Genomic DNA, 12,882 nt, shown 5'->3' with positions numbered 1-12,882 from the left:
GTGCTGCTTGCATTCTCTTTCTAGACCGAAGGTGTGCACATACGGGTATCGGTGGCCTTCGTCTTTAACTCTTTCTGAATGATTGAAATATTTCGAAATGCATTTCTTAGTAAGTAACAGAGCAATACATACAATGTAAGAACTCTGTGACTGTTCAGATAGAAAGTGACAACAGTGCTCATGAGAGCTGACAGGCTGCTCTGAGAGAAACGTGCTTCACACTCGAGATTTTATTTTACTTTCTAACGACCCTAAGAGATAAGGTTGGGACAACCCCACCTTACAGATCAGAACTGTGAGGCCCAGAGAAGGGAGGTGACTGTCTAGAGGCTCATGGACAGTTAGCAGCGGGCCGAACCTGGACCAGCAGCAATTCTGACTCCAACCCCACACCCCTGATGGTAAAAATACTTTATTATTTTATATCAATACCTCTTATTGGGAGATTAAACAAGATCCTACTAACACCGATTCCCTTTAAAAGGCAGGATGTGGTGGACGGGGCAGGGCAGCGCTTATACTTCTGATTATTTTTTCTAATAAACTACGTTGTGAGAAATAAAAACTTAGGGTATGGGAAAGAGGAAAGAGCACAGGAAGCAAGGTCAGAAAGTGTGTAACTCCACCCCAATTGGCTCTGTGATCTTAGACAAGTCACCTCCTCTGAGCCTTGATTTTCTTTCCCTCTATAAAATGGGAAAAACAAAATGTTGATCTCACGGAATTCTTTGGAGGCTGGAATGGGATCACAGCCGGAGATGCTCTCTGTGGAGTGTAAGTTGCCATCTGAATGTCGGCATTGTTAGTACGGGCAGACGGTAGAGGGCTGCAACTGAGACAGTAGATGAAACCCCACTGTCCCCCAAGCCCACCCCCGCTCTGGCCTTTGTCCTGGGAAGTCTTCTCCAAGTCCAGCTGGGATGGACAACGTTAATCTATCTGACTGTCCTCATCCCTATGGGACTGAGTAAGCCAGGGGCGCTGCGTCCTCTCTGGCTGAGGGGAATGGGTTGAGTTCATCAGCTCTGGCTAATCACTATCCAAAGCGAACCTTTGGATGCTGGCCCGGTGGCTTGCACATAGTCGGTGCTTACTGAATGCATGAATGAATGATCAAATGTGAATGGGAAAAGAAAACTCAGGCTTCCCTCAATCCAACTTCCTTATCTATAAAATGAGGATTTTGCTAAGACCTTCTCCAACCCTAAAATTCACCAATACAAGTGAAACAAAGCTGACCAGCTCTGGGAATGAGAGGGAAGATTTACTAGGTTCTGGGGGCAGTGCCAGCTCACCTGTTTTATTCCCCGTGGTTAACCCAGTGATCATCAACCAGGGGCAATTTTGCCTCCCACCCCTACCCTACCAAGGGACATTTGACAGTGTCTGGAATCAATCTGATTGTCACAACCAGAAGCAGGAGGGAAGTTGCTACTGGGCAGAGGAGGCCAGGGACGCTGCCCTGCACCCTGCAGTGCACAGGACAGCCCCTGGCCCCGCAGCGAGGAATTATCCAGCCTAGATGTAGAAGGCATAGAATTAACAGACATTCTTCAGGGTAGTTCAGATGTTCCTGGTTTAGTTTTTGCTTTGTTCGGTGTGTTTTGGTGTGGTTTTTTTCCAAACCTCAAACAGCTTTGTCTTGTTACTAAGGTGTCGTGTGATCCCGGGCGGCCCGTTTGCCCTCTCTGAACCTGAGTCCCTCCTCAGCGCAGTTTGTAACCACGAACTCGAGAAGCCTGTGGGTCTGTAAGATGTGATATTTAATTTTTGGTTTTATCCTTGCTGGGGCCAGGCAAACCAATCGGGGGCAGGCTGGGTATGCCCTAGTTGCTGAGTGCGAAGGTACAAGAAATCACCACTGAATCGGATAATAATAACGATGTTTAGAATAGTAACTAACATTTTTGTAGAACACTTTACCAAAAATATATCAACTGATGCACCCGCCACTCCTGCGAGAGGAACAGTCTGATGAGAGGAGAATTATCATCATCCCCACCAGGAAACTGAATTCCGAAGGGGGGTCAACGACTCAGCAAATGAAGCACTTCCGTGATTACAAATGTGTCTGTCTGCCTCCCTTGGGCCTCTCCATCACTAGGTGCTGAAGGCAGCCCTCAAACCCTGCTCTTTTCATAAATTTTTTTTTTCACTTAAGAAAGTATTAAATATTTATTATACACATTTTTGGAAAACACCAAAAAGGAGAAGGAAAAAACACATCATCAACAATCTCACCACCCAAAGGCAGCCGGGGCCATCCAGTTTTCATGCCGTTCCTTCCAGTCAAAAGACAGCTCTCTGCAATGGACTTTGTTTTAGTTGATTGTTTATGGTCATTTTCACTACCTCTTGCTCTTTTCACGGAACACGACAGCAGACGCGCCCCCCAGCTTTTGTTCCCTCCACATCGCGTTCCGCCACTTTGTGCCCACAGAACGACACGCTATGGCTTGGGATCCACGCTGGTTCTAGCCACTCCACTGCTGCCGGGCGTTGAAGATACAAACTTTCATTCAGAGCTTTTTTGAGTTTAATGAGACATTTCCCAGTCTAAGCCCCCTCTTCCCATCCAAGTTGGGCGGTTGGGGTTGGGGGGGAGGGGCGCGTGGAGAGAGAGAGAGAGAGAGGTGCTACCTCCCCACCTTGAAGGCAGAACAAATACTCGGTCACCTTCAGTGTGGCTCCATTCTGTCCCAAAGGGGAGAGAAGCATCAGTATGTGTTTCCTTAAAGCTCCCCACCTCCTCTGTTTGATATCCCTGTTTGCTTAACATTGTGTGTCTCTCTTCCTAACACTCCTTGAGTATAGAGACCATATCCTAGAGTGCTGACTCTCTCCTGCAGAGCGTCAACCAGCAGAGAGAGTCAGTACCCAACACTTTCACTCACTGATTGACAGCATTTGAGTGAGGCCCTGAACACATGTGATAAAGAAAGAATCAGCCAAATGTGACTGCGGTGATTGAAAATTTTAAGGGCTCTGAGAAAGAGGAGTTAATTTAACACAGTGGTCATTGGGGCCCCAGGAAAAACCGGCCTATTCGAGCAAGTTATTAAGTTGCTGGATCTCTGAGGCCCTGGAATTCAATTCTGACTAATTCCCAGTGGGATTTAGTTTCCTGTGGCAGTCCTCTGGCCAGCATATCAGCTGAGAACAAGGCCTTGGGGCCTTGCAGGCTGCACACACTGCAAACCAGATACACACCGATCTGTCTTGAACATGGCCTGCAGTTTGGAGCTGGCCAGAGAGATCACAGTGTGTGTGAGCTCTGAGGAGTAGGGGACACTGGGGCCAGAGAGGTAAATTTACCTGGTGGATATGCAGCTCTCCTTAGCAGCTTTCAGAGAGAAAGGGCTGACTCGGTAAAGCTGGATCTACTTCCTAAAATGTTTGTTTTCTAGCTGCTGTGATTAGCACTGGTTTTACCCTGGGGACCCCAGAGGAGGGAGCAGTGGCTGTGGGAGGAAGCCGATTACGGAATCTTTCTCTGGCTTTTCCTTCTGCTCTTCTCAGCTGTGTTGGATCTTGAAGGGCTGGGATGGCCAGTAGAGGTCACAGGCCTTGGAAAGGGTCACCATCTGCTGCACAAACTTGCCACCTGCAACTACAAGTACTTAAAAGTCGAAACAAATGGGGATCGCTTAGGAAGTCAGGCGAGATCAAAGGTTCCCAAAGGAACTTTTCTGATAACCGTGACAGTAAGAGTCACTGGAAGGAGGGGCTTTTCAACCTTCAGTGTTCAAGCCCCGCCCCTGGAGATTCAGATGTGATAGGTCTGGCAAGGGAGACTAATAATTTGTATTTTAACAAGGAACATTGCGGGGGATAGGGAGTATCATCTGGGAGTTTTGAAAAACATGATAGAGAGCTCACCCAGCAGAGATGCAAACAGAACAAGGGGTTAGAAAGAGAACAGTTGAGAGGAAGAAGCTGCTTCAAGCTGGGGGGAAGGGTGCCAGTGATCGCAATACTGCATAATTCTTAAGAGAGCTAGTAGCATGGTCTTTGGCATCAGGAAAACCGAGATTGGAAACCCAGTTTGTTCTGAGGCCTTAGAACATCACTGAATGTCCCAAAGCCTCAGTTTACTCATCCATAAAATAGGAATAATAATTTCTACCTAATAAGGTTGGAAAAGAATTACATGAAGTAACAAATGAGGAATGAAGAATTAAATGAGAAGAAAAGCATTTAGCACACGCTTGGCACGTACTCAGCACTCCATAAAACAATAAGAAATAAAACGTTGTAGATATTACTGTGATTATGACCAAGGCACACTAACGTGCTTGATGTCATTTGTAATCCTTTTATCACCTTCTTTGACACAATGCGTTTTCCCAATTTCTCTCTCTCTCCCTATCTCCACCTCTCCCCACCCCCGCTTCCTTCCTCCCTCCTTTTTCCTCTTTTTCCCACTCTCCCCGCCGTGATCCAGGGGAGAGTGGGACCAGCTGAAACCCATGTAGCCACAGGATCCAACAAAACCCACAAGCCAGTATCAAGGTCTCAGCTGTCACTTTGCCCTTTTTAGCAAGATTCGCAAAAGTCTGCGAGAATAATTGCCAATTACCTGATCCGTCCAGAAACTGACAATGTCAGAACTGGAAGTGCCCTCAGATTTTATCTAGCCTGGCCGCCCATTTGACACAGAGAGAAGATGGAGAGAAGAGGAAACCTACACAAAGTTATGCTAGTGAGTAATATTCAGGATACGACCACCATCGGAGTCCCCCGACCCCTGGTTGCATCCAAGTTCTTTGCATCAAACCAGAGCTGGGTCTTAGGACATAGATTTCCTGACCCCTTATACTCTACTTTTTTGTCCCATCACCTTCAGTCTATAAAGATAATCAACATCAATCATTTGATAAAAGTGACCACAAGCATACAAGCCACAGCTTCGGGGCAGACCCCCATGTGACCTAATCCTATGAGGTAGATGAAGTATCTCTATTACATGAAAAAGGTTTAGTGGACTTACTTAGGCTGACATGGCTTGTAACTGTCAAAAGCAGGATTTGAACCCAGGTTCAACTCTGAAGCCTCAACGCTTCCCACCTGGGACCAGGATACCTGCTTGGCCCCTGAATGACCTTGACCTGCCCTCGGATCATCCACATGTCCTCTCCTCCCTGATGCCTGCTCCTGCCCCGGTGCCTCCATCAGCCCGGAATGCACACTGGCTAGTAATCGATGTTACACAACAGAAACATTTGTTGGCGCCAGTTGCAAACTGTTGCAGTCTATACAGATTAAGCCACTGCCGCCAACTCCATGAAAGTAAATGAGCCTTTCCAGTGGCTGCGGAAATAAATTTAAATGACAGCGCTGAAGGGCTGGAAACTGTGGCTGAGTGAGTGTGTCCGGCAGAAAATCGACAAGGACAGCTCTCAGTCCCAGCGCTTTTGTCCCCAGATGTAATTTCTCTCTATCTCGAGACTGTTCATCATCAGGATGTTCTGACCGCTCCAACTTCCTGCTTGAGAGTCATGATTCCAATGATGACAGTAAAAAGGGTGATAGCAGTTGACATGTACTAGGCACTCACTGTGGGTGAGGCACCCATACATATGTATATGTGTGTACGCTTAACCTATTGAACGATGACAACCTTAGGAAATACGGGATTAAAGACCCATTTTACAGCTCAGGAGACTGAGGCTCGGAGAGGTAAAGTCATTTGCCAGCTTGCAATTGGCAGAAATGGGTCTCGAGTAAGCTAATGAAGCTGATTTCAGGCATGATTCTGCCAAACAGAACTGCTGGGGCCAGCTGTTCCTTAAAATTACTAGATGGTTTTATTTTCAAGACAAAAATAAATCATAAGGAGTTAGCAGGGTATACGAGGCCACCACGGCCTGGCCCCGAACTCCCTACCTCGCCGACTTCCTTTGGAACCGCCTTCTACCTCCGCTCCCTCTCCCCCTGCATTCCTCTTTTGCACCGACCTCAGCCAGGACATCACCATCTTCCCACGTCTCTCTGTTCTGAACCTGCCTTTGTGATTCTGAACCCTCGAATCCTTCTGCGTCTCCCACAAAGTCACTTTTAGATTATTTAGCCAAAAAGCATGCTCCCTCCATCCCAGGACGATATAGCCATGAGTCAAGGCACCGAGCTTCGAGAAGAGGGTGTGGGCTGGTATTAGCCCCCTCACCCTCTTAGTGGGATGTACTTGTGCTGTGGACAACTTGCCCAACTGTGCATGGTGGTCCTGGCCTGCAGACTGGGCTAGGGACGGTCCTCTCTGCCCTGTTAGCACACAAAGCTTCTCCCTTTCTAAACATTTATCACATCGAATATGATTATCTCTACTTTCTTATTCCCTCTTCCGGTACATATACAACTAAATCGTGAGACTCTTGGGCCCTTGGTTTCTGTAGACCTAATGCTTAGCTCAGGCTTGGCATGATCAACTGTAAGTCTCCGTGGTCAGCAAAAGGAAGGAAGGGAGTAGAGGAAGGAGGGAAGGAGAGAGAGAGAAGGAAGAAGGGAAAAAGAAAAGGAGAGAAGGAAGGAAGAAAGAAAGGGAAGGAGAGAGAGGGTGGGTGGGAAGAAGGATAGAGGGAAGGAACAGAGAGAGGGAAGGAAGAGGGAAAGAGGAAGGAAGAGAGGGAGGGAAGGAAGGAAAGAAAAAAAAAGAAAGGAGGAAAGGAAGAAAGGGCCCCTCCACACATGCAGAACCCTCAGCCCTGTCCACACTATTTCGCGAGGAAGCCAGCACCAAGCTCACCTTCCTCTCCAGGAAGAAGCTGCCTTCACTCAAGCAGATGAAGAAAGAAGGCAGGCAGGGAGGGAGGGAGGGAGGTGGCAGCCCCTTTATCTGCGGAGTGAGCTGTGCCAGTGTCCTGATAAGCCTTGGGTGCTACTTTAGAAGGGCCACCCTCAAAGTCTGACAGAAGGTGGAGGACCTAAGCCCTCCAGCTTCAAGCTAACTGGCATCTTTTCTACTCTTCCCAAGATGCGCCACCGGAGGGAGACGCCAACCCTTCAGGTACTTACCTTCTGCCCTCAGGAGCACTGAGGAGCACCAGTCTGAGCAAAGACAGCCTGGAAGAGAGAGTGACAACAGCCCCTCTGAGTCCCGTGCAGTCGGGGGAAGAGCTTCGCGAGCTGGAGCAGGAAGGGACAGTCCCTTCCGCACACCCAGAACCCTCCTCCCTGTCCACGCTGCTTCCGGAGGAGGCCAGCCCCCAGCTCGCCTTCCTCCCCAGGAAGAAGCTGCCTTCACTCAAGCAGGTGAACTCAGCCAGGAAACAGCTGAGGCCAAAGGCCACCTCCGCAGCAGCTCCCCCAAGGGCGGAGTCCCAGCCTGCATCCCCAGGCCTGGGTCTCTTCTCCTCTGCCACTGAGAAGCCTAGCCCACCGGGAGACCCTGACCCCATGGCCTCCGCAGGTGAAGAGACGCTTCGACTACCGTCAGAGGAGCCCCTGTGGCTGAATCGGAAGGAAGGTGCAGTCCCCACCACGCCTGCACCCCTGCAGATCTCCCCCTTCACCTCACAACCATACGTGGCCCACACGCTCCCCGAGAGCCCGGACCCTGGGGAGCCTGCCATGTCTGATGAGACCCACGAGGCTCCTCCTGAGGACGCCAGTCCCATGAACTTGATGGACAAAGGCGAGAACGATCTGACCGGGTCAGCCTCCGAGGAGAGCCAGGAGACCACGACGTCCACCATCATTACCACCACGGTCATCACAACTGAGCAGGCTCCAGGTATGCAGCCCCCAGCTCCTCCAGTCCTCCTTCAGCAGCGATGAGGCACCCAGGGTGCACAGGGCATGGGGAAGGAGGGCCAGGGAGGCCCAGGCCCCACCATCTGTTACCAGCTATTAATCATTGGCTATGAGCTTAACCCTGTGGCTCAGAATTATATTCTCATTTTAAAGATGAGGCAGCTGAGACTCTGGGATATCAAGAACCTGGCCAAGGCCATATAGCTAAAGAGCAGGATTCAAAACCTTTCCATTTTGAAACAATCCTTTAACCTACCTAGAAGGCCAGAGCCTTTTCAAAGCACGTTTACCATTACTGGACTTCTCTAGACTTGGTAAAATGCACTTCCGTGTTCTAGTCTTTCTTCTTCTATCTTCTTTTCCATCTTCGAACAGAGGAGAGAGACATCAACTGTCAATCATACGTGGATTTTGGACAAGTGCAATGTGGTCACTCATTGAAGTGTGTGAGCTCTGGGTTCGAATCCCGATTTCTGTGTGATCTTAGCCCAGCCACTGTCTCTCTGATGTTTGGTTTACTTACCTCTAAAATGAGGACAAAATATCAGTCCCTATGAGAGAGGATGCTTGGTGTCACCCCTGTCTACTGGTCAGGATGGTGCCTAGCAGCATGAAGTAGGTGATCATTCCATGTTAAGTATTGCTTTAATTATCATGTTGATTCTGGACCTGAAGGAGAATTAATAGCAGTGGGAGGGGTGGGGACAGGAGAACACTGGTTTCCCCAGAGGCCCTGTTCCTCCCCACAGCCCACCTGAGACATTACCTCTGAGCTGTTCTCCATGTCCTAATTAAAGTGCTTCCCTCCAGCTCTCTGCAGTGTGAGCCTCTCTGATCCCGAAGGGTACATCGACTCCAGTGACTACCCACCGCTGCCCATCAACAGCTTCCTGGAGTGCACATACAATGTGACAGTCTACACTGGCTACGGAGTGGAGCTCCAGGTAACCTCAGGAAGGCACCCTGCTGTGCCTGCCTCTTCCAGCAGGAAGTCTGTGAAGGACTGACTGAGTCAGGCTCACTGTTATCATCCTGACTGGTTTGGTTCTCTCTTTGCCCCAACCAGGGCAATTTGAGCTGGGCTTTGACAAATGAATAGGAGTTCCCAACTCAGTACACATCTGAAATAGCTTGGCACGCATGGACCAAGGGAGCGTGTTGATAAATTGTGAGGTATTACACTTGGAAGTTATCACACACACACACACACACACTCATTCAGGGTTCATTTGATTCATAAACTTTTGCCTATAAACTATGAATTAAAAAAGCAGGATAGTCTACGGCCATGCCCTGAACAAGCTCGATCCCATCTGACCTCAGAAGCTAAGCAGGATGAGGCCTGGTTAGTACTTTGATGGGAGACCACCTAGGAAGACCAGGCGCTGTAGGCATAAAAAATAAGGGATTGTAAACTTACAAATTCCTTGTAATCTGTGAGGTCAACCAAGGGTTGCCTTGCCTAAAAAAAAATAAAAAAGAAAACTATACATATAACAATAATAATAATAAAAAGCAGGGTAGCATAGTATTCAAATATCTGGGTTTGAAGTCCCAGCATTACCAGTTAAAGCAGCGTGACTTTGGGCAAGGGACTTTGCCTCTCCAAGCCTCAGTTGCCCCATCAGTAAAATGGAGATGATAATGTTACCACTTTACAGAGTTTGGGAAAGATAGAAATACGACAACACGCAAGGAGCATTCAGCCAGAGCCTAGCAGAGAGAGAGAGAGAGAGAATGCTTGGTGCACATGACCGGTTACACTCACCCAAGTTCCAGGCCTTCTCCAGCTGACCACCCAGCATTAGAAGTCTTTTTAAAAATGGACTGAGGACAGATGCCTGGCAGTGGTGACCCGTCCAGTTCACTGTTCGACAGAGGAATGAAACTGGAAAAGGAGATCAGAACCATGTGGTGGCAGACCCTTCCAGGCCAAGGCTGGCTGTCTGGTTTTGGGCCTTTTACTAACGGGCAGTAAAGAGCCAACAGAAGTTTCTGCGCTGAGTCAGTGATATGGCATGAACTTTACTCTAGGAAGGTTTTTCTGACTCGTACAAGAAAAAATAAAATGTAAACTGCAGAACCTGTGGTCTTTGCAGCCCCCAGGGCTTAACACAGGATGTGGCCCATAATTAAGTACTTTTTTTAAAAAAATGATCATGGAATTTAAAGAAACTGGAAAAAAGTTGCGGTCCTTCTGATTCTGGCACTTAGTAAACTCTTTCCTCCGCACCACGAAGAGACCCGCTCTGTAACCAATACTGTCTAGACCCCTTTTGCAGGCACAGTAGAACCCCTTCATTTAGCATCTACTATGTACCAGTCCAGCTGTTGACACCAAAGGATATGGAGGCATAGGGCCTGCCCTAATGATGTTCACATAAAAGACATTAGGGTGCCATCTGAATAGGTCTCTGATAGCTGTTTATAGGGGATGTGGTAGAATCGCAGTGGAGGGACAGACAAGCTCTTCGGCAGTCAGGGAAGGTCTCACAGAGGAGGGTAATTTTAGTGGGGCTTTGGCAAATGAATAGGAGTTCGTCAAAGAGAAAGGAGAGCAAGGTGTATGGCCTGAAAGAGGAAGGGCTTATAGGTGAAGCCTGCCCTGCTTAGGTGAGGGGCAGAAGGTCTGGGATTCCAGGTCCCACAGGAGAGGCATAAATACCCAAACTGGACACTAGGAACTGACTAAAGTCCCCACCACATGCCCATTCTGTTTGTTCGATGTCCTTGTGTACAACTTAAAATATCTCCCTTCTTTCTCCTTCAAGCCCAGAGAGTACCAAGAACACGGTTCTTTGAGGAAGTTCTGGACTTAGAGCCACCATTTGGGAGGAAAAGAGAGTAGGACCGAGAATGCCCCAGAAACGAGGCCCCCTACTCCCTCATTTACCAGTTCATACAGAAAGGGGGACAATGTATTCAGTCGTTCTATAAGTATTTCTTGAGCACCTACTGTGTGCCAGGCACTATTTCAGGCACCGGGAACGCTGAATGACAGGGAAAAGTCCCTACCTCTGTGCAGCTTATGTTCTGGTGGAAGGCCTCCTTCTGTCTCCCTGGCAACCGGGCTTCCATCGCCAGCTGATCGAACCTGCCCCCACCCACCAGCTCCAGGAGAACTTATCTCAGCTGCCAGCATCCAGAAGCCCCTCTCACAGGACCCAGCTCTGGGGGCTCCCAGATCTCTGCAGTGTCTCTGCCCCTCAACTTGCTTTCACTCTGTTCCCTCAGCCTTTTGGGGAGAAGAGAGAGGTCTAGATGTTTCCGGGGCTAGGGCTTGGTGCCTGTCTGTCTCATTGACTAGGGGCTGGTCGAGGGATGCTGCGTGGGCAGTGTTGGGGGGCTGGTTGGGAGCTGCACTGTCAGCCTCGCAACCTTTGAGGGCCCTGACTCAAACACAACTCGGAGCTTCTCTCTGTCTGCTGCTGACTGTCCCCAGGTAAAGAGTGTGAACCTGTCCGAGGGGGAGCTGCTCTCCATCCGTGGGGTGGACGGCCCCACCCTGACCGTCCTCGCCAACCAGACGCTTTTGGTAGAGGGGCAGGTAATCCGAAGCCCCACCAACACCATCTCTGTCTACTTCCGGACTTTCCAGGACGACGGCCTCGGGACCTTCCAGCTACACTACCAGGGTATGACCAGGCCGAGGCTGATGGCACGTAGCCATTTGCCTCAGTTTCCCTCTGGAGCCAGGAATTCTCAAACTTTTTCCCCCAGGAGTCCCTCTGGCAGCGTGGTAAAACCTATGGACCCCTTCTCAGAATATCTTTTTAAGAGTTGAAAATAAAATGCGTACGGTTAAAAAGGAAACCAGTCATATGGAATTACAGTTGTCAAAATATTGTTTGGATCAATTATATCATAATCTACATGCTTCTTTATTAACATTTTAAATAACGACTTCTCCTAGCAGTTCTGATAATTACTGTAATTTCAAACTACGGAAGAACATAAGAAATACGTCGAGAAATCCATTATGACATGAAAATATTTGTGATTTCTCTTGATGACACAGTCACAGGTTCTACTAATATGTTATAGTTTGTTGCCTGCATTCATGATAGAAGGAAATTCCGCAGTTCAGTTAAACGTTCATGAAAACAAGCAGGCCGCTTTTCCCCGTTCAAACTCATGGCCCCTGTATTCGATACACGAATCCCATGAAAGTCCATGGATTTCTGGTAAATAGCCTCCCTCTCTCTTTGCTACTGCTACGATGTTTCTTTCTTTCCCGTTTCATCTGTGTCCTTGCTTTTGCTTTCCGTTCACTTCTCTTCTCTTCCTTCCTTTCTTCTTCTCTTTACTTCCCTTTTCCTTGCTTCCTTTATTTTTTTCCTTCCCTCCTCTCTGTCTCTTCATTCCCACCCTCTCTCTTCCTTCCCTTTCTGTCTCCCTCATCACCACCCTGTTTTCCTACCTCCTGGACAGTTCCTGTAACCTCAGGTCGTTCCCCTAAACAAGGAGCTCCCCCAGGAAACTTGCCAAATATCTGAACGGAAAGTGGAATCAATAGCTACCCTCCGGGATATTGGAAACCATTCACATTTCTATCAAATTGACCAAACATCTGGAAAAATGATTCATTTTAAACGTTTCCTTGGATGTTTCTGAAACAGGCGGGTGACCAGGAATGGGAATGAGTGTTCATTTCATCACAGCTTTTCAATATTGAGACTCACCTCTGTTGTCTTCACGAATTAAAAATGGGAGGGGGGAATAGCTTGTTGAGCCATGAACTTGAATTTATTCCTCTGAATAACCACTGGAGATACAGATATTTTATGCTGCAGGAGAGATCAGACCATAGTCCATAATGGAGCTGAGGTGAGTTGAACATCCTCTTATGAAAATGGAAGAGCTTAACAGGATTGCGTACACGCCTCTACCACCCCAGTGTAGAGAGTGCTGACTGACTGCCAGACATGGGGCTAAGGAGGCCCTTCCTCTCGTTCCCCATTTAATCCTTACCACCACTCATGAGGGAAAGATGATCTCCACTGGAAAGATGAGGAGAGTGAAGTTCAGGACATTGTGTCACTTTCTCAAAGTCACACATTTTCTAAGTGATAGAGTAAGAACGTAAACTCACATTGGTCTCCCTCCAAGGCCCAACCCCTTACCTCCCAGGAC

The 12,882-nt window shown here is 48.3% G+C and overlaps 1 protein-coding gene and 1 pseudogene across 1 annotated transcript in view; both read left to right on the top strand.

Annotated features, from left to right (window-relative positions):
* SEZ6L (seizure related 6 homolog like) overlaps positions 1-12,882 on the top strand; it is an 88,003-nt gene that overhangs the window by 7,290 nt on the left and 67,831 nt on the right. The window contains exons 2-4 of the mRNA XM_011374653.1: positions 6,971-7,729; positions 8,560-8,693; positions 11,192-11,384. Coding sequence (XP_011372955.1) covers positions 6,971-7,729; positions 8,560-8,693; positions 11,192-11,384 — 1,086 coding nt within the window. The remainder of the gene's footprint in view (positions 1-6,970; positions 7,730-8,559; positions 8,694-11,191; positions 11,385-12,882) is intronic.
* On the top strand, positions 9,028-9,143 carry LOC111729213 (annotated as a pseudogene).

This window comes from Pteropus vampyrus, unplaced genomic scaffold (genome assembly GCF_000151845.1).
Source record: "Pteropus vampyrus isolate Shadow unplaced genomic scaffold, Pvam_2.0 Scaffold251, whole genome shotgun sequence".
NCBI classification, from domain to species: domain Eukaryota; kingdom Metazoa; phylum Chordata; class Mammalia; order Chiroptera; family Pteropodidae; genus Pteropus; species Pteropus vampyrus.
Note: the sequence above shows the minus strand (reverse complement) of the source record. Positions and strands in the feature narration are given on the sequence as shown.